Source organism: Nelumbo nucifera, chromosome 1 (assembly GCF_055504915.1).
Source record: "Nelumbo nucifera cultivar China Antique chromosome 1, China Antique-T2T, whole genome shotgun sequence".
NCBI classification, from domain to species: Eukaryota; Viridiplantae; Streptophyta; class Magnoliopsida; order Proteales; family Nelumbonaceae; genus Nelumbo; species Nelumbo nucifera.
The window spans coordinates 216,533,566-216,561,183 of NC_142649.1; the positions used below are offsets into that span (position 1 = coordinate 216,533,566).

General features: G+C 36.9%; 1 protein-coding gene across 5 annotated transcripts in view; it reads left to right on the forward strand.

The window, feature by feature from the left end:
* Positions 1 to 18,713: 18,713 nt before the first annotated feature.
* Positions 18,714 to 27,618, forward strand: part of LOC104585777 (protein ARV 2) — a 51,703-nt gene continuing 42,798 nt past the window's right edge. For 2 of the 5 annotated variants that reach the window (XM_010242759.3, XM_019200565.2), the window contains exons 1-7: positions 18,716 to 18,977; positions 19,091 to 19,196; positions 19,308 to 19,355; positions 19,452 to 19,541; positions 20,385 to 20,430; positions 20,528 to 20,610; positions 20,701 to 20,795. In XM_010242759.3, coding sequence (XP_010241061.1) covers positions 19,110 to 19,196; positions 19,308 to 19,355; positions 19,452 to 19,541; positions 20,385 to 20,430; positions 20,528 to 20,610; positions 20,701 to 20,795 — 449 coding nt within the window. In that variant the 5' untranslated portion in view covers positions 18,716 to 18,977; positions 19,091 to 19,109. Of the gene's footprint in view, positions 18,992 to 19,090; positions 19,197 to 19,307; positions 19,356 to 19,451; positions 19,542 to 20,384; positions 20,431 to 20,527; positions 20,611 to 20,700; positions 20,796 to 27,618 lie in introns of all 5 variants that reach the window. The other 3 variants (XM_088896202.1, XM_088896201.1, XM_010242758.3) reach the window with 3 other exon arrangements.

Consider the following 27,618-nt stretch of genomic DNA (forward strand, 5'->3'; position numbering starts at 1 on the left):
CGTACCCCCTCCCTGGCTGCAGCAGTGACAGGCGGCATGGATCTCTATGTCCATGATCATGTTTTGTTTTAGTGATGTTGTTACTTACTACTCTCTAGTCTCTACTCGTTGTTGTTACTTGTTAGCCCTCAACACTCTTATTAGCTCTTTAACCGTGGGATCATGTGATTCTATCACTGACTTACATCATCAATCAATCCATCTAAGATTACTGTTCTGTCCGACTCCGACCGACCTCAATGCACAATCACCAGCACGTCGTACAAACAAACCATCATTTACACTGTTGTTTCTCAGACGACGTCGTCCCTCTTTGGTCTTTTAGCTATTAGCTATTCCTTTAATCTTTTAATTTTATATACTCTCTCATCCTATGTTGTTGATCAAGAGTAATTAAATTAAGTTGCTTTTAATTTCCTCTCTTAAATCTTACTTAATTAGCTTCTTACAGAAGAATACAGATTACAGAGAGACTCACTGGTTAGTGGCTAATTCTCATAAATGTCTATGCTTACAGCAGAGGCAATAATGGGAGAGGTCAATGACAGTGAAAAAACAATTTCGCATGGGCTGGACCATGCATCACTTTTATAACTTAATAAAAGATGGTTAAAAAAAAAAAAAAGAAAGAAAGAAAATCTTATCTACCACAGATCCCCCACGGGACGAACGAAGAAGAACAACCCCACCCTACCACAATGAAAAGAGTTTATAGATTAGGAGGGCTGATATAGGTGCAATCGATGACATTAATTGGAAAAGGAGGGATGGAGATGGAGATGTATAAATGTTTACAGATGACGACTACGGATCAGACATCAGAGGGGTAAGACCATCTCTCTGGGCATCTGGACTGGAATTCTGGATGGATGGGTCATGGGTATTAGCCTATTGCGTACTACAATACTACTGCATACAGATATACACATGTATATATGTATATTTATAAAAAGAAATAATTCAAAATAGTTTGGTTTTATTTTTTGTTTGGGATGATTAAGGGACAAGTATCAAAAAATTTTCTAAGTGCTCGTTTAACGTAATTACAACGTTGTGCCTACCTGATCCGAATATGAATTTATTTAGTTGAAACTTGAAAGCATCGCAGCAGGCGCCTGCATTCTACGATCCATGCATGGACCACGTTTAATTTATTTTTGTAATTAAAAATCTACTACTACTACCATTACAGCTATCATTACTACTACCCTATTAGTATATTTTATTTATTATTATCTGTGCATTTAATGCACTACATTCCCGTGATATCTCGCCTTCATCTTTTTAATTGCAGGCAACATCCATACCTGTATTGCCTATAACAAACAACAACAGTGATGCACAACCGAAAAGAATACAACAAAGACAAGAGTGATAGAGAAAGAAGATAAGAACATCGGAAGAGAGATTGGTCGATGGATTGATGGAGAAAAACAAGGAGAGGGTGGGCGACCCTCTTTCTTGGTTTTATCTCTCCCATATATAACAAGAGATCCAGTTCTGCAGAAGCAAACAGTAAGACAATAAAAAGAAAGGTCTCTGGGCCTATTCTGTTGTACCGAGTAGACGGTTGTGATGAATTGAGCGGGTCTATTGTATTTGTATCAGGTACACAGACGTCTTTAAGTTTCAGAAATCAGAAGAAAAGAAGGTGGGGGGAATTGAAAAAGCTGGTTTTAGTTTTTATTTTTCCTGGGTGTTAACAGCGACAGTGCAATGTAGTGCAGCCGATCCCAGGAACAATGCAATAATGCAATTTGTGAAAAGAGAGGTACTGTGTCATGATGCGCACCCTTCGGAGCCGTAAAACTATCATCAGACAGAAATACAAACACACAGGATGACTCTCTCTCTCTCTCTCATTGATTTAGAGTTTTAGATACCTTAACCTAAAGTGCTCCAAATGGTGAAACGAGATACCCGGGTCGTTTCATGTGATGTGTCTATGCTGTCTACTTCAATTCCGTTTTTTTTTTTTTTTCCCTTTATGCTCTCTTGTTCCCATTTCTATGTAACCCTACTCTTAGACCTCCAGTAGCAATATAATAGAGCCTCTCTCAACCCTTAACAAGTGGGTTTCTTATTGCATGCTCGTGCTCTTTTTCTCACCTCTTCGTCCATCTTAAAATACAAAATAAAAATATTTATTTCAGTCATCTGTTTTCTGTGTTTCTTCGTTCGAGGAGGAGGAAAGGGAATTTTCAGATCCCAACCACCACCATATCCAAATGGGCTAACAAGGTACAATTGCTTGTGCTTATGGATTCTTTCACCTTAATAAATTTACACCCTAGCTAGCTGCTGCTACTTGTCTGGCTTTCAACTTTGGTGAGGTGACCTCAATCCTACAACTCTCATCTGTGCCCGACCCGACACAAACTCACGCTCTCGTGCGCGCATGCACTCAAGGAAAGGGGAAAAACAAAATCAATTAAAACGTTTCCGTCTCAGCTTTCTTTCTTCTTAATTAAGAAGGCTACTTTCTTACCACTTCTTTCTGGTGCTTAATTTCTAAGCTAAATCAATTTATCTTAAACATAACATTCGGCTGGCTGCTTTAATTTCCTAAAGCCTAGGACACGCACAACTACGTACAGTATCAGTATGCATGAAGTTTTAATTTTCTGGATAAGACAAGATCTTACCCAATTTCTATGGCTCAAAGTGGCTCGCTTAGGCATTCCCACTGTTTCATCACGGTATTTTGTTCTTCTGCATACAAACTGCCAAGCAATAATTCAATTCCTTTTTCCTTTCTGCGGGCTTTATAATTTCTTGTGAACATTTGTTATTTTTGAAGATCAAGGCCCACCATTGGATGGGTCCAATTTAAGGGAGGGTCTACCTAATTCAGCAGGTTCACGACATGCATATTGATGTGGCCCATTTGGTGCGGTCCAAACCCGTGTTGGCACATGTCTTGAATGAACCAAAGGGATTTTCGGTTACTCGAATCGGCCTGACTAGCTTGATCCAGCCTGATCAGATAAGGATGCCTTGTCGATAATCTTAGGCCGATCTTCACGTCCGTCTCCCTGCAACACATATGTTTCTTTTCTTTATCTATTGATTAAATTCGGATTGCAACACATATGCTTCTTTTAATTTTTATCGAGTAATACTTAGGTCCTCATACAAATATATACCAAACAAGTTATTGGATCTTTTGGTTGAGAACTTAATTATTTAATTATCTAACTTAAGCATGAATTTCTCAGTTGTTACTGTAAGGCCAAGGATGTGAAGTGGTCTTTAGTCCGAGGTCTGAGAAATTCGTTGAACCGAAAAGGGAAAACAAGGGGAGATAAACAAGTGGTCGGACCCCAAAGTAGGGGCTGTCTAAATATCCTCCAATAAGGGATCAAGCCACTGTAGTTCATTGGAGCTAAAAATCCGGTGAGAAGAGGGACAAAATGGCAGATGGTTGAAATGGAAAGATGGAAGAATGCTACTATGGATGAGAGAAAGAGAGAGTATGGACAAATATCAAGGTGATGGGGCAAGAATGGTCTCAAGACCCCTATTTACAGTTTTGGGTGCACATTCTAGAACTTTCTTAAATTTGTGTTTTTTCTATTTTACCCTCTTACTCTAAAATGTTCTTTTTTTCACATTTAAAACATATGACTAATTATCTTATTAATTGTTATTTCCAATTTTACCCGTTTGTCACATGTTTATTTCCTTGCTTAGCTAGATTTATTTCTAAAATGTTTCCATGTTTGTTTCTTATTCAATAATGTTTTCTTGATTTCTAGAATATTCATTGATTGTGCTGAAATATTCAGCACTTATATTTAATGGCCAAATTGACCCCAGGATTGGTTGGTCTTGTCATGGTCATCAATCCACATTGCTACTTAGGTCAATCCCATTACCGTTACAATTGGACTTCAAACCCTATTCAAGTCTCTTTACCAAGAAAAGGGTAAAAGAGTTAAATATACCCTAAGTTTTCTTACATTGACTTAAATATACCTAAAAAGACTTAAAGACGTGTGACTCTTTTATCCTCCATTTTTCTTTCAAATTGTCAAAATCTACCCTAAAATTTTCAAACTCATGCAAGTGGCGGGCTCTCTCTCTCTCTCTCTCTAATTTTGAAAGCATTGTAGAATTTCATAACCTCTCTTGCTCTGCAATGAATCTTTTGTTATACATAGTCTTTATTTTTTTCGTGTGTTCAGTTGAGGTAAAGCAAATGTTGTGTTGGTAATTTTCTGGTTTTGATCCATTGTTCAGCTTTAGTAAGCACCTTTTATTATGTTTCCTTTATTTTGCAAGTCTTTTCTATTTCTTATGTACCTTCCCTCTATTTTAATCTAGAATTTGTCTAACTTTCTTCTTCCATCTCACTTCTCTTTCTTCTATTTCTTGCTCAGAAGGGCAAAATAGGATTTTAAGCTTTAAATGAGTTGTTCCATTGATTGAGGTATGTTTAAATCCAACGGGTCAGCCCACAATGTATATTTAAGCAAGGTTTTTAATACCAGACCGGACTGGAACCGTTCTAGGGTCTGATTCCAGGGTCAAACAGTCCGACCGTCCGGTCCCACTTTGATAAAAAAATAAAAACAATAAAAACCATTGTCTAGGTCGATGGTTCAACTTCCCGGGTCAGCGATTCGCTGACCAAATCAATGGTTTTTGGCCAAAAAACAGTTTTGGGGTGAAACGGAATCAGTCATGTGACCAGTTCCCGGTTTTCAAGTCTGATCGTTCAGTTTAGTCCGATTTAAAAGCACTGCATTTAAGTCTATTTAAAAAACTCAAGATATATTTAAGTCAATTTATGAAAACTCAAGGTATGTTTAAGTCTTTTACCCAGAAAATTCAAGTCTGATGTTACAGTTGTACACGTCCAATCAACCACTCCCATCTGATTCTGTTAACTATTATTTGCAATAAAGTAGTTTATATATGTATTGAGGTAGGGCATTGTCATCTTCCTTTTTTAAAAGTTTTTTGAGTTCATACGCTAAAGTATAGTCATCCAGCATGAATGGTGAAGCAAAAATAGTGGGATTTCAGCATTTGAATAGATGAAAAAGGGGGGAGTATGACAAATAACAACATTTATTGTGGTACATACTTTTGAGAGCAAAATCGTAACATAGATTTATGAGGACAAGCTATTATCCTACTAATAAATAACATGACAGCTAATGCGCTATTCACTCAAAGGGACAAGATGTTTGAGGAAATAGTGATACAATCCTAACATAGATTTTCTTTTCTTTTTTAGTTGTTGAGTTTCAAATTTTTCTTTTTATAGCTTATATATCATGAGAAGTACATAAACCAACTGATGGGAATTGGAATTTGCTCATTAATTAAAGAGTGCATCTCACACTGATCTCATACCCACATCCCACCCTACATTGGGAATATCTCCCCATGAATAATAAATACAAGTACTAGAGATGTTCCCGATGTGCAGTCAGGACATGCTGTGAGATTGGTGTGAGGCACACTGTGTGAGGAGTAGATCCGAACTCAATTGATGGTGGCTTAGTTGATGGAGTATCTAGTTAGTTGTAATCCTACAAAACCAAAAAAAAAAATGTGCTTAGCATGAGATTAATAACTCATTTAAAAAAAAAAACAAATAATTTCAAAATTGAACATGAACATAACCAAAGACTCACGTTAAGTTTTTTCTTACTACACTTTATGATTGAACCAGAAGAATCCATGAAACAAACTTACATTAAATTATATTAACTTGATAACCCAAGGAAAGGAGCAATGATTTTTTTAGATTAATTCACCCTATGTACTAGTGGACAAATTTGGTTTTTATGACATTAATTTGGGTCTAAGCTAAGGTTCATATTTCATAGGTTGACCCTTAACCTAATCCAATCCATCTTTACATTGTAGACTTGGGACTGTCTATTTTAACATTTATTGGTGCAACGTTTATCGTCTATGTGTGCAATTTTTTATACGTAAATGCACTATGGTATTCGTACCATGAAATATGTTAACTTCTATACTATTATAAATGAAATAAATTTAATGTAGAAAATAACAAATACATTAGTTTGTTGTGTATGGTTGGATGCAAAATATCATGACAGATAGTTATAATTTTGGCATAATATTAATTTGTTTTTTGTGCAAATTTCATTTGATTGGTGTATATCCACGGGTCTGTACTATTATAAATTAAATAAATTTAATGTAGAAAATAACAAGTACATTAGTTTGTTGTGTATGGTTGGATGCAAAATATCATGAAAGATAGTTATAATTTTGGCATAATATTAATTTGTTTTTTGTACAAATTTCATTTGATTGGTGTAAATCCACGGGAGTGCAAATAGACTGACTTTGTGGTCCCAACTTTATAGGAAAAAGAATGGAGGTAGGAGAAGATTTATTTGTATGGAGGGAGCTAGGAGGGAAGATGATGTGGCTCCCATGCTTCAAGGGAGAATTGGAGTAGGAGGAAGGGGGATGCAAAGTTTACATTAATAATGAACCGTAAATTAGATTAAAAGTGCAAATTTTGTATCAGACAATAGGGGTGCAAATGGATCGGATCATGATTCGATCCGATCTTATTTGGTCGAATTCGGATCACCCCTGTTCGGGTCTTCAGATCAAATTTGGATCCCCCCATCCGATCTGATCTAATATATTATATATTTATAAATATATATAATACATATATATATATTATTTATTTATTTATTTATAAATATAATTTTATATTATATTTTTATAAATTTGTTATATCATTTATTTTTTTATAAAAAACATATATATATATATGATGAAAATGAAAATAATTAAAAAATACTTGTATTTTTTGTTTTACTTTATTTAAATTAGTATATTTTAATTTTCTTTTAAGAATTTATTAATTTTTAAAGAAAACAAATTGGATCAAATCATATCCGAAGATCCAACTTACCGATATGTTTGAATTGAAATCAAGTCCTATCAGATTTGATCAGATTTTTGGATTGGATTGAATCCGACATGAATAATGTCAGAACGGATTCGAATATACCTTGATTTGAATCCGATCCGATCCGTTTGCGTCCCTATCAGACAAGAGTGCAAATCATAATAACAAATAAATAGAAACAAAACTAAATCAGGTGCAAATTTTATATCCAGTTCATATTTAATGTTAAAGAGCCTTAGTGTTTGGTTGTTTTCAAAACGCAGGCAGAAACAAAACTATATCCAAATTTATAATGAATATACAGCAAAATAATTACATCCTTTCAAAATTTTGGTATATTGTCTTATTCGTTGGATTTGTTGATATTAAAATATAGGGTAAATCTATGATGTAAGAAGTATATGATATGAAAAGTGTTTTGACCAATCAAAATCTACCCATAAATTTTGATAAATAACACCTTATTTGCTATCACATTATGATTTATTGATCATTTGTTTTTCAGATAACATATATTTTCCATATCATAGAAACACCCTAAAATATATAATGATTTGAACGTATTCCTTAAATGATGAAGGTGGTTCTCTTGGCTTGGGATTGGCATGTACTCACCATAACCTGTATCATTTCTACTTTTCCTTGAAAACCCTTTAGTCATGATACTTACATCATTCTAGCTAAAAGCCTTTTAGCACTTAAATAGTACATACATGAATTTGTGTTTCTTTACAAATAAATAAATGAATTAAATTACTTTTTATTGATTTCGTGCACATTTAAATCCCAATTTTAAAAGTAATAAAAATTAATACAATTTGTCTAACAATAACAAATAAAAATAAATTTATTAATAAAACAAAATGAATAATAAAATGAAGAAAGACTAAAATCCTTTTAAATTCCACTTAAAACTAATTAAAGATCACCAATTTTAGTAGTTAATGTTCTAACTCAACTTCTTCTTCTTATTTTGGGCTACATTCTTTTGGTTAATTTCAATCACTAATTATTTGGCTAATGTCCAGCAATTTTCAACAAATTAAATAGTACTTGGTTAGTATGAAGGAGTTCACTTTTGACTCATGCGTCTATAAGAGTAAACACATATTAGATATTGGTCCATGTCAATATATCATGTTGGAGTAAAACTTAACTGTGAACAAAAAGACACCATCCTCCACCAAGTTAGATTGCACTTCAACTTAAACAAATCTACTTTACTTTGTTTAGGATTATATTTTCTTCTTAGGGGGTGTTTCCTTTTAGGGTTTTGAGAGGGGGGAAGTTGGTCAATCGGATTGTGTGATATCCAGTCTCCTAGGTGGGTAAATTAATTTTCCCATCTTGGAAAAGTTGCCAACACTTGGATGAGATAAAAACGCCCCTTTGATAATGGAAGTTTTTGGATGAAATGGTCATTATTTTATTTACTTGAAAAATAAAAGAACATGGGTAAATGCACTTACCTGGGTAAATATTTCTCAGGAAACACTCACCCCGGTAAGTGCATTTACCCAGGTAAGTAACTTACTGAAAAGCAAACAGGGCCTTAATCTGAAATGATTCATCCTTTATTGCAGAGTCATCTCATCTATTTATCTATAACAGGAAGAGGAATGTGTGGGAGTTTAAGCCTAAGGGTCTCTCACTACAAAGCTCGCACACTGCTCTTTGGCCTCTCACTTTTCACACATGTGAACATTTTTAATTAAATGGCAAAAGTAGCCTCTAATGTTTTATAGAAACGCTCTTATTTCAGATAAGGAAAATTGGCCTTCTTCATCAATGTTTTTTAAAATACATGCACACTTATTAAATAAGATTAATTGACTTATATAGATGTTATTTTCATCTTTTACCATGTTTATTAAGGTGGATGCCCAAAATAGGATTGATTAATTATTTAATTCCACCAAAACCACTTCATTGTCTTTTCTTTCAAATTCTTTTGTTATCAAATCATCCATTATGTTTTTATTACTTGATAAAACCCGTTGGTCTTCAGCCTCTATTTATTTGTATTTTTTTCTTCATCTATTTTCTTTCTTTTCAAGCATGTTTTCAGTTAATCACCGTGGTGATTCTCTCTCTCTCTCTCTCATTATCTAAAAATGATCCCCTATTCTTAGTTTGTAGAATAAATGGATGTAATTGTTTTCATCCTTTGTGTCAAAAGCAAGAACTGTTCATATTATAACTTTTGGTGTTTCTGGTCATGCAAACAGTTGCTTTCATTTGGTAAGGACCCCATTTTATTCTTCTATGAAATTTCTTTTGGAATGCTAATTTTATATATATAGTTTTTCCTATCCATGTAATTATATATTTTGTTTTTGGAATGCTAATTTAATCTCAATAAGGGGTTTCTCAATCTTCATTTTTTTCCTCTTGTTATATTCTGCTCTTGCAGTTGCATTTGTGAGTCAGTATCTAGAGATTGTATTGGATATTTGTAGGATTTTATTTACATTTTTTATGGCATCCTCTTATGTTTTTAGGGTTGTTTTATTTATTTTCTTCTTCTTTTTGCTTTTATATTTTGCATATGCCATCAGTTTGAATCAGAAATTTGCCTCCTAGATTTGATTTATCCTAAATGACGAGTCCTTAATGTCTTAATGTGTGAGTTATATGTCTCAACTAGTAGCATGAAGCATACGTAAGCCAAGAGGTTAAGGCGCTGAAGGAAATCACTCTATCCTTTTTTTATGCTTTTGACTCAATAGTTGTCCAGTATATATGTAGAAATCTAAACTCTGTTGCCCATGATCTAGCTTATAAAGCATGTAAATATAATATAATGGTATATGGGACTGGTGGCAACCAATGTACTTCTGATGCTCAAATGAATGAATCTTAGGTGGCATTTGATAAATCTAAAATTTGAAATCTGAAAAGTTGAAAAGATATTAAAAGTGCCTGAAATCTGAAAAGAGACATAGTTGTTTTTTGACTTTTTAGAGGCTCTAAATAAAGAAGATTGTTTGTGTTGGATCAAACCTTCAGCATCTGAAATTCACTAATTTTACTATTTTACCCCTAAATTAGACTATTCAGTTGCAATGGCAAGAGAAGAAGAAGAAGAAGAAAGGAGAGAGAGAGAGAGAGAGAGAAGACTAGAACTTGTCGTCGCTAGTTCACTAGAGGAGTTGCAGTGGCAAGAGAAGAAGAAGAAGAAGAAAGGGGAGAGAGAAAGAAGATGAATGGTGAGAGGGATAAGCGAAAGCAACATTTTCAAGGGTATTTTGGACTTTTTACCATGTCAAAAACGCATCTAAATGCATTCAACACCTGGCCCATGTCTTATTATTTCATATTTGAAAATAATTTTCAGGCCCAAATTCAGATACACTTCCAAACACCTCTAACGTCTAAAAAGCAACATTTTCAAAATTCATAGGTTTGAAAAGTGTTATCAAACGCCACCTTAGTCTTTTTGGTTTTTTGGAAAAAAAAAAGTTTATTTCCCTTGGGATTTATAGGAGGCTTAAGGTCTTTGAAGTGGTGGGAGGACTATCAAAATGTGCCACCTCCCTAGACATCAAATGGACTCTTTTTGCTAGTTCATGGGTCATCAAGTTTTTTTCCTAGAAATATACCTAAACTTAACAACCAATTTCAAGGAACAAAAAAGGATTTGGTCCACAACATGCCACAAGGATGGGTCAACATTAACAGACCCAGAATTTAACAAGTTCACAACAAGTAGACTATCAGAAAATATAGAAAGCTTCTAGAAGCCTCTTCCTCCAACAAAAGAAACAATTGCTTTGATTGCGGAAAGATCCATTAGAAGGGTTGAATATGCCCCTTGAACTCTTTTCCCTATCGAAGCCACAAAAGATCCATTGTTAAATAAGCAAACAAAAGCAAAAGCTCCTTGAGAATTCTGAAAAAAGCTACCATCACAATAAAAATAATAATAATAAAATCTAAAGTCAGAGGTAATATCCCTTCAAGAGAAAGCTCAGCATCAAGGATGAGAGGAGCAATGGTGTGTGTTTCATGGTGAGCTCCCAAACTGCTCAGATCTCTTTGAGCTTTTTGAATAATCACAACTACCATGTGACTACTCCATACCTTACCTCTAAAATTCAAGTCATTCCTAAAACTCCAAATATGGTAGGAGATCACAGATATCCAAATTAAAATGTCATTTTGACTCTCCTTATACCCGGGAGCTGAGAACACCACATCAATAATATCCCACATCGAGTTAGTTGATAGCCTAGGGATATTGGCCAGAGGGGTAGAAAACCAAATTGCTCTAGCAAAAGGGCATTAAAAGAAAATGTTAAAGGAAGACTCATTCAAAGCTTTGCAAAAGCTACATAGGGTGGAGCAACTAAATCCCCTCTGGGTTAGAAGATCCACAGTGCCCACATACCCTTTTACTAGTCTCCAAAGTAAGAGCCTGTGTCTTGGTAGAACAGGCAAATGCCAGATTTTCTATAGAATAGGCAAGTGCCTTGGATTAGGGTCTAGAGTGCGGCCTTTCACCAGATATTGAACAACTGACCCCAAGGAGAAGACTCCTTTCTTACATGTGGTCCAAAAGAAATGGTCCTTTACTGGGCTTTTGAAAACATAGTGCAACTAATCAAATTCAGTCAGCCATTACCAAACTAATTTTTTAAAAAGACAGAATTCCACTGACCATTATTGTCAATAGCATCAGCCAAGGAAAGTCTAGTCTGCTCACTGGTGGGAGGTCCCATAGGAGTTGTAGCCCTTGAGGGACTAATGATCCAAGGAGTTCCCCACATGGGAACATCTCGAGATGCCTTCACCCTACAAAATCAATGGGAAAATCTCCACTAGAGCCCTAGCCAAATTCTTCCAAAAAAGGAATAGCTCTTCTTTATTTTCCGAGGGAAGAGACCAAGATCTTTTAGATACCTGCTTCTAAGCAATTTAACCCATAAGACATCTTTTTTGTTTATAAAGGACCAAGCCAACTTCCATTGGAAGGCTTTGTTGATTTCCTTAGCTTTTCTCAATCCTAGACCTCCTAATGACTTGGGGGTACACATTGTGTCCCAATTAACCCAATGGAAAGGTCTAGAGTTCCTACCATGCTTCCACCAAAATTACCTTTGAACTTTATCTAGTTTTCATTAAAACTATTAGGCAACCTGAAAACATACATCATGTGGTTTGGGTCCAATTGTAACACAAATTTAACAAGGATCAGCATACCTGCTTGGGACAAAGCTGCTGCCTTCTAGTTATTCAACTTAGAATTAAACTGATCTAAAGTGAAACTTACAAATTGGCTTTATTTTTCTTCTAGATTAAGGGATGCCTAAATATTTGGCTTGACAGTCCAAATCTCCCATTTTTACCTGCCTTTTGATTAACTTGGACCCTTTATGGCTAACACTCTTGCTAAAAAAGATACTTAACTTCCTAAAGTTTATTATTTGACCAGACATTTTCTAAAAATTGTTCAAGGTATTCAGTAGATTTGTAGTTATGTTTCCCTGAGCCCTAACAAAAAGGAAGGCATCAACAAAAAGAGGTGGGAAATAAATGGGGCTTCTCTCCAGATTTTAAGACCTTTAATAAGCCCTTGGTTCTTCGCTCTTTCTAACAGCCTTGAGAGCCCTTCTATAGCAAGAATAAACAAGTAGGGGAAAGAGGATCCCCTTGCCTCAGGTCTCTCGTGGGCAAAATGCGACCCTCAACTGTTCCATTGACTAGAATCGAGAAATAAACAGAGGAAAGGCAAGACTTCATCAATTTACACCAATCTTCTAAGAAACCCAGCACACGCAGGACCTCAATGATGTAATCCCACTCAATTTTATCATAGGCTTTTAGCATGTCAACCTTGATTGCCATGTATCCTGGACCCTTCTTTTTATACTTCATATAATGAAAATTCTCATGGGTTATAACCATATTATCTAAAATCTGCCTACCTAGGACAAAGGCATTTTGATAAGGGGATACACATTTATCTAGGAGGGATCTCAACCTATTGGCCAAGATTTTTGAAATGACTTTATACACCACATTACAAAGGCTAATAGGATTGTAATCCTTTACTTGATGACACTCTGACTTTTTAGGAACTAGGGTAATGAAGGTTTTGTTCAGAGGTCGAGCAAAACAACCATTCCTAAAAAACTCCTTGACCACAAGGGTAAGATCCTTTTTAACTTAAATCCCAAAAGGTTTTGAAAAACAATGTTGGATAGCCATTTGGCCCAGGGGATTTTTGACTTCATATACTAAAAAGGGCCCCCTTTACTTTCTCTTCCCCAGGAATCCTCAAAACCTCCACATTCTCTTGATCTGAAATAACCGCGGTAAAGAGTCTTTGAATCTCATCCAAGTTCTGACACCCTTGAGAAGTATAAAGGTCCTTGAAGTACTCCATAATAGTTTCACTGATCTCCTCATGATTTGGAACCCACTCCCCTTCTTTGTTTTTAATCCAATCTATCTTATTCCTTTTCTGTCTTAAAGTGGCCATCCTATGGAAGTATGCAATATTTTTGTCCCCCTCATGAAGCCATATTTGTCTAGAATTTTGCTTCTAGTATAGCTCCTGACATTGAAGCACTAGGTCTCTTTCCTCCTCCAACCTTTTCTTCTCTTCTACCATCCAAATTGATACTTTCCCTTGCTTCAACTTCTCTAGACTCAGATCTATTCTTTGAAGCTTTTCATTGATATTTCTAAACACTTTTCTGTTCCAGATTTTTAATTTTTTGGCAATTTCTTTGATTTTTTTGGATTTTGAAAGTTGCATACCCCTCCCCAAATCTCAATTACATGCCTCCTGGACTAATTGACCGCAATCCTCATTTAATATCCACGTTTGACAAAATCTAAATGGTTTTGATTTACTCACAACCCGCAAAGTTAAATCTAAAATTAAAGCATTATGATCTGAACCCCATCTAGGGCCCAAACTTAAAATTGCTGATGGGAATTAGCCAGTTAGGCAAGACCAGGACTCTATCCAAGTTCTTTGCTTGGCTACCCTTACCCTTAACAAAGCTAGACTAGGTGACCCCCTATGCAGGTACCTTAATCTCCTACATGTCCAAATCTCTTAGAAGATTAATGAACTCAAGGGTCACTTTATTTTTGCTAGGACCTATACCCTAAACTCAAGGGTCTCTTCTTATTACCAAAGGCAGATCAAGATTAGAGAGATGATTATAAACATCTTGCCAAAATGTGCGCTAGAGCTTTTTATTCGGCTCCCCATACATGCAAATCAGGACCCAAGGTGGAGAGTTTGGACCAACTATCAACTTTAAAATTGATGAAATTTTTAAGAGGAAAAGATGACAGAGATATTAAAACCTACTTTCTAGAAGATCAGCAGCCCTCCCGCAAACCTGTCTGAGGGGACACTCACAAAATTAGGGTATATCAGCAGAGATACCAAAATAGACGACTTAGAAGACTGAACCTTTGTTTCACTTAGAAAGATTAAGTCCGGGCTCCACCTAGAAAATAGGTCTTTTAAACCTTGAACTGCTGGTGGTCGTCTACTTCTCCAGTAGTTCCAACTACAAATTCTCATGGCCCTGTGTGGCTATTACGGGCCAACCACCACCGCCCATTTTATTGCAATTTAGAATCCACTCACCTATAACGTAGAGTCTGCCTCCATTCCTTTTGTAGCTCTTGCTCCCCCAAACGATCCTCCTACTTTTTTACTAGGTAATAAGAAAAAACCAAGTCAACTCATATGTACCCCAAAACAAAAACTATAAATTATTTACCTTACATAATCAAATAGGTCCCCCATAGTCCCCACCCATATCTTTCAAAAAACGATTACATGCTCCTTGCACCTGACCCGACTCCATATCTCAAATTCTAATCCCCACTTCTATTCTCTGATGTTTCCTTGTTCTTCCACCAATCACCTCCTCCTTTCTTCCTTTCAACTTACTCAAATTTTTGTTAGCCTTCTGACGTATGTGGGGAAACCTCCAATCTAGATTCTGATACTCCTCCTTTAATTGGTTTACTTCATTTTTCCAAGTTTCTAACTGCTGGACTGCTAGACTCGTCATTACTACCTCTTGCAACTTGACTCGAGATCTCTACATCAACCGCCATGTCCCATCTACCGCCACCCCATCCTTCCATATTCCCCTATTATCTCTCCCTCCTTAGTTGTCACTGGCCACCGTAAATCAAACTTTCCTCTCCATTGTTCCTCTCTTTTCATCCTTCCACTAAAAGTCAAAGGGAATACTTTCGGAAAACCGGCCTCTTCCACTCCTCCCTCATAGTTTGCTCCGCCTTCAAGTAGGGCCCAGGGTCCTCCATCATTATGGAATTAAAGAATGTATCAAGTCCCCCACCACTAGAAGGGGACCTGCATTACAATTCCTGAAATGGTGCCCTACCTACCACAATTGTAGCAAACACATGGGAGTTTCTCATATAACAGATATTTGAACTTTTGTTCAGATGTAGTTATCTTGCTCCTAAGACCCCCCCCAAAAATCCCTAACTTCTCCCCGATTGCATTACTAGTATCTATGTCCATATAGTCGTAGGGGAGGTCATGGATCTGAACCCATACATCCGCTTCATGTAAAGAGATAGAAGAAGAGACTTGTCTTGCATGCCACTCCTTCAACAAGAACCATTGCTCAAAAACGTACCACGGACCATCCATCAGAATTGAGTCAAAATCACTCATCTCCTTGAACAAAGCTCTAAAATGACCTTTTTGCAAAGGAAGGACTCTTACCATTTCTTCATCCATTTTCCAAGCTACTATCAGAGCTCTCTTCACGTCTTGGAACTGAAACAATGTCTTGGGAAACAGATGTCCTATAACACATTATTGCCATTCCTCGTATCGGGATAAAGCCAGATGACAGAGAGGGAGACGTGTCTTAGTCTGAAGTGGGGATTAGTTAACACAATGTTTGGTTTGAAGGAAAAGGTAGGGAAAGGAAAGGAAAGACAAGAAAACCAAGACAAGGTTTGTAAAGGTTTCCCTACCTTTTCCTTCAAACCAAACAATGCCTAAGAGTACAAAAAAAGTTGGTTATGAGCAATATTTTGGGAATGAGGAGAGGTTTTAGGAATTAGGACTTTATGAGAGTTTTAAGAACAATAAATTAGGAGTGTGGAGAGGTTATCCATACTAAGTGTTAGTCACATGGATAACCCAATATCCAAAAAAATAATTTTCCAAATTTTTAGAATTGCACAAATCTAATAAATTTTTCAAATTTTTGAAAAGTACACTAATTTATATTTTACTTTCCAAAAAAAAAACAATTAGAAACCTAATAATTTACTGAAAATACAAAAAATAAATTTCAACAATTATTTACAACATTTTGAGGAAATTTTCCAAAAGTACATTAATAAATAATAAATTTTGGAAAGTAAACTAAATTTATAATTTAATTTTTTAAAAATTAATTTTCTAAAGTTGGATTTTTGTTGATTTTTTGAATATTAATTTATTCTAATTTAATAACATATTCAAAGAAATTAAAATTTAATTTACTCTAATTTAATTATGATATTCAAATAGTTTTATAATGAAATTTACACAAATTTTCAATAGTTTTCCAGAATTGCATTAATTTTCATTGTTACTATTATTATTAATGAATAAAAAAACTCGTGTATTACATGGCTCGGACCTATATGGTTCAAGTGGTGTAATAACAGGCTGCTAACAAATTTTACAACATTTTTTTGGTAATTTTCCAAAAGTACACTAATAAATAATAAATTTTGAAAAGTACACTGAATTTATAATTTAATTTCCTAAATGCTCTCTCACTCTCTCTCTCTCTCTCTAATAAGATAACATCTTGGTAATAGTGTGCAACTTTAAATATTAATGATATATAGCTTTGTTAATGACGATAATTATTATTTTATATTTTTAAAATCAAAGAAAATATAATATTCGTATTTATTATTATTTTATATAGCTTTGGTTCTATGCTGATTTTTATAAAACAAATATAATAAATTTCTAAACTTTTAATAGTTTCTAGATAAAAACTTGCTAAAAATTAATATTCGTATTAACTTTAGTAATTTTTATTCATTATAGTTATTAGGTTTCAAATTATATAAATTATTATTACTATTTTTATTATGATTATTATTATTATTATTATTATTATTATTATTATTATTATCATCATTATTATTATTGTATGTCGTGTATTACACGTTACATAGGGGTGAGCAAGACAAACCGAAAAATTGACTGAAACCGAACAAAAATTTAGTTAAACAAACAAGTTGGTTCGATTTTGTTTCGTTATTTTTAAAAAAATGAAGGTATCGGGTCGGTTTTGGTTAACCAATATAGAAAACAAACAATTAATCGACTGACTGGTATATATATTTCTATATATTATATATTTATGTTTATTGTATATTTACTGTATATTATAAATTAATAAATTATATATAATATAATATATTTTTTATTATTTAAAATATAATATTATATATATTTAACTTTTTATAATATATATTGTAAAAACAAAAAAAACTAAAAAACCGATGAACCAACCGCCAATTAATCGAACCAGTCAACCGGTTAACTGATTGGCTTTGGTTCGGTTTTAGTATCGGTTTTCCATAAATCGGTAGTACCGATTCGGTTAACCGAACCGTGAGCACCCCTAACATTATGGGTTTCTAGACAGACCTATTTAGCTTGTGTAGTATGGGCACTATGCACAATAAAGGTCTCAACTCATAAAAATTATTAATTAATTAATCCAAAGGATATTAATAAAAAATATCTAATAAAATAAAAAAGAATAAACAAAACAAAATACAACATTAGAACACGGGTTGTATTTGCAATATATGAAACCCATATTTAAATCATAATATTATTAAAACTATCAATCAATATTTTTTGTATTTAAAATTCTTATTTCTATTTTAAGTGGAAGTTTAGTGAATTATTAAGTTAATAATTTTTAAAATAATATTTTATTTTTTTTTGTTTGATGTTTGATTGTTTAACCTAAACCTATTTATATTATTTGACTTATTAATATTTTACTTTATTATGTTGTATTACTATTCCCTTCGTCCCTGTTTCTCTTTCTCTTTCTTAAAAGTCTTTTTAAATGTAATAATAACATGCATTAAAAAGGCTCATATCTGCTATGTAGTAGTTGTTCCCACATGACTTATTAGCTGTGCCTTGGGAATATCTCCCTTTTGATTCATAGGGAGATGTTCCCAATACATAATGGCAATGCTCCGTGTGTATAGATGTGGGTTCAACTAGTGGGTAGCATATTTGGAGTGGCATTAAGATAAGAGGTCTTTAAAAACCCAAAAGTCTCTCTAATAGTATACAATTTTATTAATCTAATCAAAATAGTTAATGATTACTTTTTTATTTTTTTAAAATAAAAAATACAAAAAATAGATAAATAACTTCTCTTAAACCAGAAACATGATACATAGACGTCTAATTATATATATATATATATATAATCACACCAAACACAAACAAGCAAAGTTACTTACAAAACGGAATAATGCATAAACCCAGATGGACATGGGTAGGTCACTAGGTCAGGCCCATGTGTAACGCTCTGATCTGCTACCTACAAGGCCACAAACTATTCGTCCTTACCCAAAGAATGAGTCACATCTCCTCCCCACGTGGGCCCGCTCCACAACGCCCCACAGCGCATGCCCGGCTTTTATTGGGAATATCTCCCGATTACAGTATCAGAACCGATGATAAAAATGTTTCCGATATACGGCCATCGGAAAATGTTTTCAATACACGGCGGGGATATGTTGTGGGGCGGCCGCTTGTGGGTAAGAGATGTAAACTCGGAACATATCCCCAATGCGCAGATGTAATCTCTTGTGGACAGGGATGTGGAATGTGGGGAGCAGATCCGAGTCCATTTTGGATGTGGGGTTAGATCAACATTCATCACAATGTCAATAACAAGTCCACCGTTCAAAAGATGCACAGCGCCGGTGATTGAGGTTAACCGTTGAAGTTGGAATAAATGCCTGGAAACGTTATCGATTGAAGAGAAGATCAGTTAGTCAATACTGGTCCTTTTTAATTTCTTCTCATGGATTTGCGGTTTTCTTCTTGAGCGAACAGTTCGATTTGATATTTTTTAATGCTTTTTTTGTCACTGAAAAATCCAGAAGAAAGAGATCGAGAGAGATGGATTTGAGATGTGTCCACTGTGGAGTTGCAGTAAGAACCCTATTCGTGCAATACTCACCTGGAAATATTCGATTAATGAAATGCGTGAGCCTCCTCTAGACCTCTAATTTCAAACTTATTGTTTTTTGTTTTGCTTCCCTCTCTCTCTCTCTCTCTCTCTCTCTAAGACCCCTCTTGCTATTTTCGCTTTGACAGGAAAATTGCAAGGAAGTCGCAGACGAATATATCGAATGCGAGACCATGGTCTATATTATTAATTCAAAGCATTGATTCTTTTATCTTTGACGAAAGCTTATATCCCACTGTATGGTCTGTGAATGGCGCTACTGTTCTATGTAGATCCTTCTGATCGATTTGATCTTGCACAAGCAAAAAGCTTACCGGCATTTACTATATAACACACTGAACCGACACACCGTCGATTTTGAGGTATATGGGAATGTTTTTCACTTGAATTTAATTTATTTTTTGGTTTTGTTGATGAGCAACAGTAGAAGGTGTTTTATTAATGTAAAAGGAAATTGCATGATATCCAGCATTTGGATAAGCAAATACACATAAGAACAAGTTCAATACTGACTACCAACTGATGGTGCCTCAGTTGGGTAGGTTCTCTGACTCGTTGGAGTAGAGACCTGGGATCAAATCCCGCTGCCACCAGGGTTGGGGGTTTAGGGAGGGGGGTAGGCTACCCCCTGTTGTGTAGCCTCATGAAGCAAAAAAAAAAAAGAAGTTCAATACTGACTACCCCTGTTCAGGTACAAGAGTTATGAACTTTACAATCCAAATCCTCACCCAGGTTTTCCCCATACAAGATTGTTCTTTGTGACTCCTAATTTGGCTAGGAATCAGCCAGAGTATTGGTTGATCTAGGTGCCTACCTAGATGGGCGCATGCCATGAAGCATTCAGTTTTGCAGCCAGTGCTCTAACTTTTATAGCTTGGTGGGCGGGTCTGATAGGGATTTTAAAAAATGAAATACATGAATAAGAGTCATTAGGCCCTGTCCGTGGTATACAGCTAGCAGCCATTATTTGTCATCACTGTTAGATGAAACTGTTAAAAGGATGCTCTTGTACTACAAATTGTATGTTGGTTCCCTTAAGACCAATCTATATATAGCATTTGGAGTCCTTTAGGTTGAACATTGTGATGTTCGATATTAGTCTGTGATACCAATATTGTTGTTAGAATACTTATGTTACTTGTTATGACAAGCTAGATTAATATCCACGTTAACACTAGTAGTGGTTGTTTCTTGCAACTGTGCAGGGCATATGGTGGAAATCCAGTTTTGTTTTTCTTCTCCTAGATGCATGTAATCCTACCATCATGATGTTATTCTGCTTGACTGTAGTATTATTTGCTAATTCTCATTGTCATTGTTCGGTATCTAAAGAACCTTAGCATTGAAGGCAGGATTTTGGTTTTACGTAGAAATGGAGAATATTGGGGTTTGTCTAGGAGCTCTTGGACGTCAGCTTGGGTATGTGGGAAGGTATAAACAAGCATGACTTGTGATTTTTCATTGTCATGATTCTGCATTTTGCTTTGTTCTAAAGAAATGGGTTCTGCACGTTGATTGCAGATGCTAATGGATGTCCTCTTTGAGAACCTTGTGTTTATCTGTTTTTTATCTATTGCAACAAGGATCTTACTAAAATCATTGCCTGAAGTGGCCAGGTAAAGTGTTTTGAATTCTTTAAACTATTTGCTTTACTAAGGATAATACCTCAGCTTAGCAATTTTGAGGATTTTATCAGAGTTTGCGGAGGTGCATCTGTACCTAAAATGGTCATTGGTGATACATAGATAGAACATGAGAGGGCTGCAAAAGTGCCAATAGCATGGCAGATGAATTAGCAAAGCAAGGGGTGGGGAGAACTCAAATGTTTTGGGCACAATTGTAATTAAAAAGTATTGATAAAAAAAAAAAACAATTGTAATTAAAAAGAAAGAGGAGAGATTATATAAGCTATCTCTCAAAAGGATCCTGTGCATGTATACTTTTTTAAACGTGATTGTCATGTGCCAACCACCAGACTTTTTTTTTTTTTTTAAATTTGGTCAGTTACAGGTACATAGGTTGACTTGACCCGATTCTGCAACTTGACAGTCGGGAAGGACAGACATATGTGTTTATAGTGGGTCAGGGTGGGTTATCACCTCCTAACAAGCATTTATAGTGGGTCAATATGGGTGGGTTGGTGTTCAACCCACACCGCCCAACATGCCCATTTGCCACCCCTGGAGCATTCTACTATTCCCAATTGCTGTCTTGGTGATTCTTTTTTATCTTCTTTCCCTAAACCTATTTTATAGCTCTTTGAATTGAAACTAGTCTTTTATGTTTCCATTTTACCCCATTGTTGAGTCACAATGATGTGAAAAAATACCTTATTACCTAGTCCCCTTAACAACTAATTATGCATTTATGCTATTTGAAGTTTAAACATTTTAGCATATGTAGAACTTTTACAAGGCTATAACCTTATTACTTTTGTGAGATAATGATTGCTCTAATCAATTGAGCTAACTGGCTTTTTGAAATACATACATGCATGTGCCTTACTTTTAACCTCAAGCTATGGAATCTCATGTACTTTAGTTGTACTTCTTGCTATTAAAACACTGTTATATTTAGCAAGGTTTAAAATGTCAGTGTTGATGGAAATGCCAGTTCTCCAAATATAAGAAACATGTCATAAATGTCAGAAATATCGTATGGAAATATTGTAAAAGTTCTAGACATGGTGGAAACATTGTAAAATATGCAAAATATAGAATGATATTTTATAAAATGGTATGAGAAGCTTAGGCCATAGGCACTCCTTTTTAAATAATTATCTTGTTCCAAATCATTAAACAAAGCTAAGAAACTAAGGTTATATACAAAAGAATACGTTCTAAAGTTGCTCTATAAACCTTAAGATTCAAAGCTTCATGATAGATTGAGTTAAAGCAAAATTTAAACTCATAAAGTGTAAATAGTTGTAATAGATCAACTAAATAATCTATTACACAAACAAAAAATAATATTTAACTTCACATTTGAAATGAATATTGAGCTAGCTCAAAGTGGTAATCATGTAAGTTAGGTAAGTGTTAGTGGTGTTAGTGAAGGGGTACTTCAGTCTTTGTACTTGTTGAGAATGCTGATGTGTACTGTTATGTTAGTTCGAGTGCCTCTTACTTAAAGAAGGGCACTCAAGTCTTTTTCAATTAGTCAATAATATAATAATAGGTCTGGCCGAATCAAGGGATTGACTTTTTCCCTAATTCGAACCAGCCTTTCTCTCTTTTCTCTCTTCTCTCTTTTCTTCTTTCCTCTCCTACTTCTTGCTGTCTACTTTACTCTACAGTCAACGAACAAGACAGAATTCTATGGCAGGTCAAACTTCAACTTGGTATCAGAGCTAGGTTCACCAAATCAGACTTGCTAGAATTCTGCCTTCTGCGCATTCGAATTAGGGTTTCACTTGGGGTTCTCAGTTGTGAGTTGGAGACTGGGAAAAGGGCTGAAAAGGAGTGATCGCCCTCTTCCCTAGGAGGTCTCTATGCCTCCGATTGTGTCGTTGGTGATTGGTTGCTGTGGTTTCTAAGCCCTAGTTAGGGCTGGTACGTGTGGTGCAGTGGTGTCTCAGCCCTTCGTATGGTTGGCCTTCAGGCGATGAGGTAAAGTTTTTTTTATATATTTTTTTTTTATGGAATACATGAGAGGTGTAGTACAGTTCGCATGATGGGTTCTCAGATTGCAGTATGCTAGGGTTTATGCTAGGGTTTATTCTGGTTTGTGTGTGATTCGAATGGCAATAGTGTCTACTTAATGGTGAAGCTTCCTATAGTTGTGGATTAATGTTGGTGGTGTTACAAGTGTGGTTTTCAGCTTTTGATATCGCTGAAATCAGTGTGCAGACTTCGGTGAGTAGGGTTTGTGGTGTTGCAGTTCTCAGCTGTTGAAATCAGTGTGCAGATTTCGATGAAGTGTCTGTGTGTAGTGTGCAGTGTGTAGTGCTCCTAATTCAGTGCTCAGAATTAAGGGAGTTCGGCAATGGCAGATAACAGTGATAGTAAACCTAGTGTCATGATATCTACTGACTACCTGAATGTCCAAATGACCTCCATTAAACTGAATGGAGAGAATTATGTCCCTTGGGCCAAGTCTGTAGAGGTTTTTCTGAAGGCGAAGAAGAAAGTGAAGCATATAAGAGAGGAGAAACCCCCCGCTAATTCTCAGGAGTATGAAGACTGGGAACAGGAAGATGCACAGATCATTACATGGTTGTGGAACAGTATGGAACCCAAAATCAGTGTGAACTTCATGTTTCTTGACACAGCCAAAGAGGTGTGGGATCATGCCAAGAAACTGTATTCAGGTCAGGATAATACCACTAGGGTATATCAACTGTATCAGGAATACTTCAATCTGCAACAGGGAAATCAGAGCCTTGAGGAGTACTATGCCAATGTGAGGAATATCCGTAATGAGTTAAATGTCTATCATCCTCTCACTTCAGATGTCAAAGTTCAACAGCAACAGCGAGAGCAGCTTGATGTAACACGGTTTCTGGTGGGGCTGAAGTCTGAGTATGAACCAGTACGAGCCCAGATACTAGGGGGATCTGCTCTTCCATCTTTAGAGGAGGTGTTTGCTCGTCTTCGGAGGGCTTCCATTGGATCTATGGACTCTAATGTCTCCGATAAATCAGCATTTGCAGTGTCAAGAGGCCGAGGTGGCAGAAGTGGGACTCGAGGAACCCAGCCTGGCAGGAGTGGTAGTGGTGGATCTACACATATCCGTGGTGGTGGTCGTACTGGAGGCAGAGATTCAGGGGGAGCTCGTGGTAGAGGACGTGGCTCGGGTCCACGGAAGTGTACTCACTGTGGTTTGGATGGACATACCATTAACTACTGCTATGACTTACATGGTCCTCCCTCGACGTGGGCCAACCATGCCATGACTAGTGACACCAGTTTCAGCCCTACACAGGAGAAACGGTCAGCTGACCCGATGCCTTCTACTCCCTCAGATGGTCCAGGCAAGGAGATGGTGAGTGTTCCTCGTGATGAGTATGAGAGGTTTGTTCAATCCAAGTCGCAGCAGAACACAGCTTCCTTTGCACACTCAGGTATGGCTTGTTTGGCATCCACACCCAACCCCTGGATTATTGACTCTGGAGCCTCCGATCACATGACGGGAACTCCAGGTGTGTTTTCATCTCTCACTCATTGCTCAACATCACAATCTGTTACCCTTGCTAATGGCTCCACGTCATCTATCTGTGGTGTTGGTAATGTTGACCTAGACCCTGTATCCCTATCCTCTGTTTTATATGTACCTAAGCTTCCATTTAATCTTATGTCTGTTAGTAAGCTGACCAAGTCACTTAAGTGCTCCATCACTTTTTACCCTTCTATGTGTGTTTTTCAGGATCTCAAGACGGGGATGAAGATTGGTGGAGGGCATGAAGCCGGTGGACTGTATTATCTTGATGGTGGTGGACGAACGTCAACGGCTCTTCAGTCATCCATTTCTCCTCTCCAGTGGCACTGTAGATTTGGTCATCCTTCGCTGAAAGTGTTGCAGTCCTTAGTCCCTTCATTGAGTCAACTTTCTATTTTAGATTGTGAGTCTTGTCAATTTGGGAAACACCATCGTGTTCCCTTTCGTTCTAGGGTCGATAACCGTGTGTCGAGTCTTTTTTCTTTAATTCATTCAGATGTTTGGGGTCCTTATAAAGTGATGTCATATAATGGATACCGATATTTTGTTATTTTTGTTGATGACTGTTCGAGAATGACGTGGCTCTATTTAATGAAAGAAAGAAGTGAATTATTTTCCATCTTCCAGAAATTTTATGCTGAGATCCGCAATCAATTTGGTGTTCACATCAAAATTTTCCGTTCTGATAATGGTCGTGAATACTTGTCTTCATCTTTTCGAGAATACTTGGACCAACATGGCATTATACACCAAACTTCATGTACCTATACTCCGCAACAAAATGGGGTTGCTGAGAGAAAGAACCGCCATCTTGTAGAAACGGCACGCTCCCTCATGCACCACATGAATGTTCCCAAAACTTTTTGGAGCGATGCAATGCTCACCTCTTGTTTCTTAATTAATCGGATGCCCACGTCTATCCTTGATGGTCGTTCTCCTTTTAGTGTCTTATTCCCCAACATGTCTCCGTTTCCGCTTTCTCCTCGGGTATTTGGGTGTGTCTGCTTCGTTCATAATCTGAGTCCCGGGACTGACAAGTTAGATGCACGTTCCATGAAGTGTATCTTCCTTGGTTATTCCCGAACTCAGAAAGGGTACAAGTGTTATCATCCTAGTTCTCGTCGTTCCTTGGTATGTGCTGATGTTACATTCTTTGAGTCTACTCCGTTCTTCGTGGGGTCCGGTGCTGCTGCTTCCCCCACATCACCACCTCCTCTTCCTCTTCCTGTGGCTGATCCACCTCCTTTGGTTCCAGTCATGCCTACGTCCTTGCCTCCGGTGCCACCATTGGTTGACCGTCCACCTATCCGTCACGTGTATACACATCGCCCACGTGTACCGGCTGCAGCTCCTCCAGCTTCATCACCGTCGACAGATCCCGCTCCAGCTTCGACACCAGCCTCCGACCTAGATCTTCCTATTGCCTTACGGAAAGGTAAGCGTACTTGCACCCTTCACCCTATTTCCAATTTTGTTTCACTTACCCACCTCTCCGCTTCCCATCGCCAGTTCATATCTTTGTTATCTTCCGTGGTTGTTCCTAAGGATGTCCAGGAAGCCCTTACCTCTCCAGAGTGGTGCCGTGCTATGGAAGAAGAGCTCTCTGCTTTGCATCATAATCACACTTGGGATCTCACCGCTCTTCCTCCTGGGAAGCAGGCTGTCGGTTGTAAGTGGGTGTATAGTGTTAAGTACTTGCCAGATGGTCGTGTTGAGCGCCTGAAGGCGCGGCTGGTTGCCAAAGGGTACTCCCAAACCTATGGCATTGACTACACGGAGACGTTCTCCCCGGTTGCTAAGATAGGGTCAGTTCGTGTCGTCATCTCTCTTGCAGCTATGTCTGGTTGGCCTCTCCATCAGCTCGATATCAAAAATGCCTTTTTGCATGGGGATTTGCTCGAGGAGGTCTACATGGAGCAACCACCTGGGTTTGTTGCTCAGGGGGAGGATGGTAAGGTATGTAGACTTAAGAAGGCTATTTATGGACTTAAACAGTCCCCTCGAGCATGGTTTGGTAGGTTCAGTGAGGTGGTCAAGAAGTTTGGTCTGAAACAGTGCCAAGTTGATCACTCTGTCTTCAGTCTTGACTCTTCGGCAGGTAAAATAATATTGGTGGTGTATGTGGATGATATCGTTGTGACTGGGAATGATAAAATGGGCATTGACAGATTGAAGGCATTCCTACAGGAACACTTTCAGACAAAGGACCTTGGCAAGTTGAAATACTTTTTGGGCATAGAGGTAGCAAGATCTAAGCATGGCATTAATTTGTGCCAGAGGAAATATGTGCTTGATTTACTGGAAGAAACAGGATTGTTGGGTACTAAACCGGCTGAGACACCTATGGAAACAAATACGAGGCTGAGCAGTGATATAGGTGAAGTGTTTGAAGAGCCTGGCAGATACCGACGACTTGTAGGCAAACTAAACTATCTAACCATTACTCGGCCAGATATTTCATTTGCGGTTAGTGTGGTGAGTCAGTTCATGCAGAAACCTTTGGTCCCACATTGGAATGCAGTGCTAAGGATTGTGAGGTATCTGAAAGGAGCTCCTGGTCGTGGTTTGCTGTACAGAAGTGGTGGAAAACTGGTAGTAGAAGGATACACCGATGCTGATTGGGCAGGTTCTATGTCTGATAGACGATCTACCACAGGCTATTGCACCTTTCTGGGGGGTAACCTGGTAACATGGAAAAGTAAGAAGCAAACAGTTGTGGCAAGAAGCAGTGCAGAAGCGGAATATAGGGCCATGGCACATACTGCTTGTGAACTAGTGTGGCTGAGGAACCTTCTACAGGAGATAGGATATGACATCAGTACTCCAATGAAGCTCTACTGTGACAATCAGGCAGCGGTTCATATCTCTTCCAATCCAGTGTTTCATGAAAGAACCAAGCACATCGAAGTTGACTGTCATTTTGTGAGAGAGAAGGTGCTGAATGGGGTGATAGAAACTGCATATGTTAGTACGGGAAACCAGTGGGCAGACTTGTTTACAAAAGGCTTGAGTCGGGGGAGAGTGGACTACATATGTAACAAGCTGGGATTATATGATATATACTCACCAGCTTGAGGGGGAGTGTTAGTGGTGTTAGTGAAGGGGTATTTCAGTCTTTGTACTTGTTGAGAATGCTGATGTGTACTGTTATGTTAGTTCGAGTGCCTCTTACTTAAAGAAGGGCACTCAAGTCTTTTTCAATAAGTCAATAATATAATAATAGGTCTGGCCGAATCAAGGGATTGACTTTTTCCCTAATTCGAACCAGCCTTTCTCTCTTTT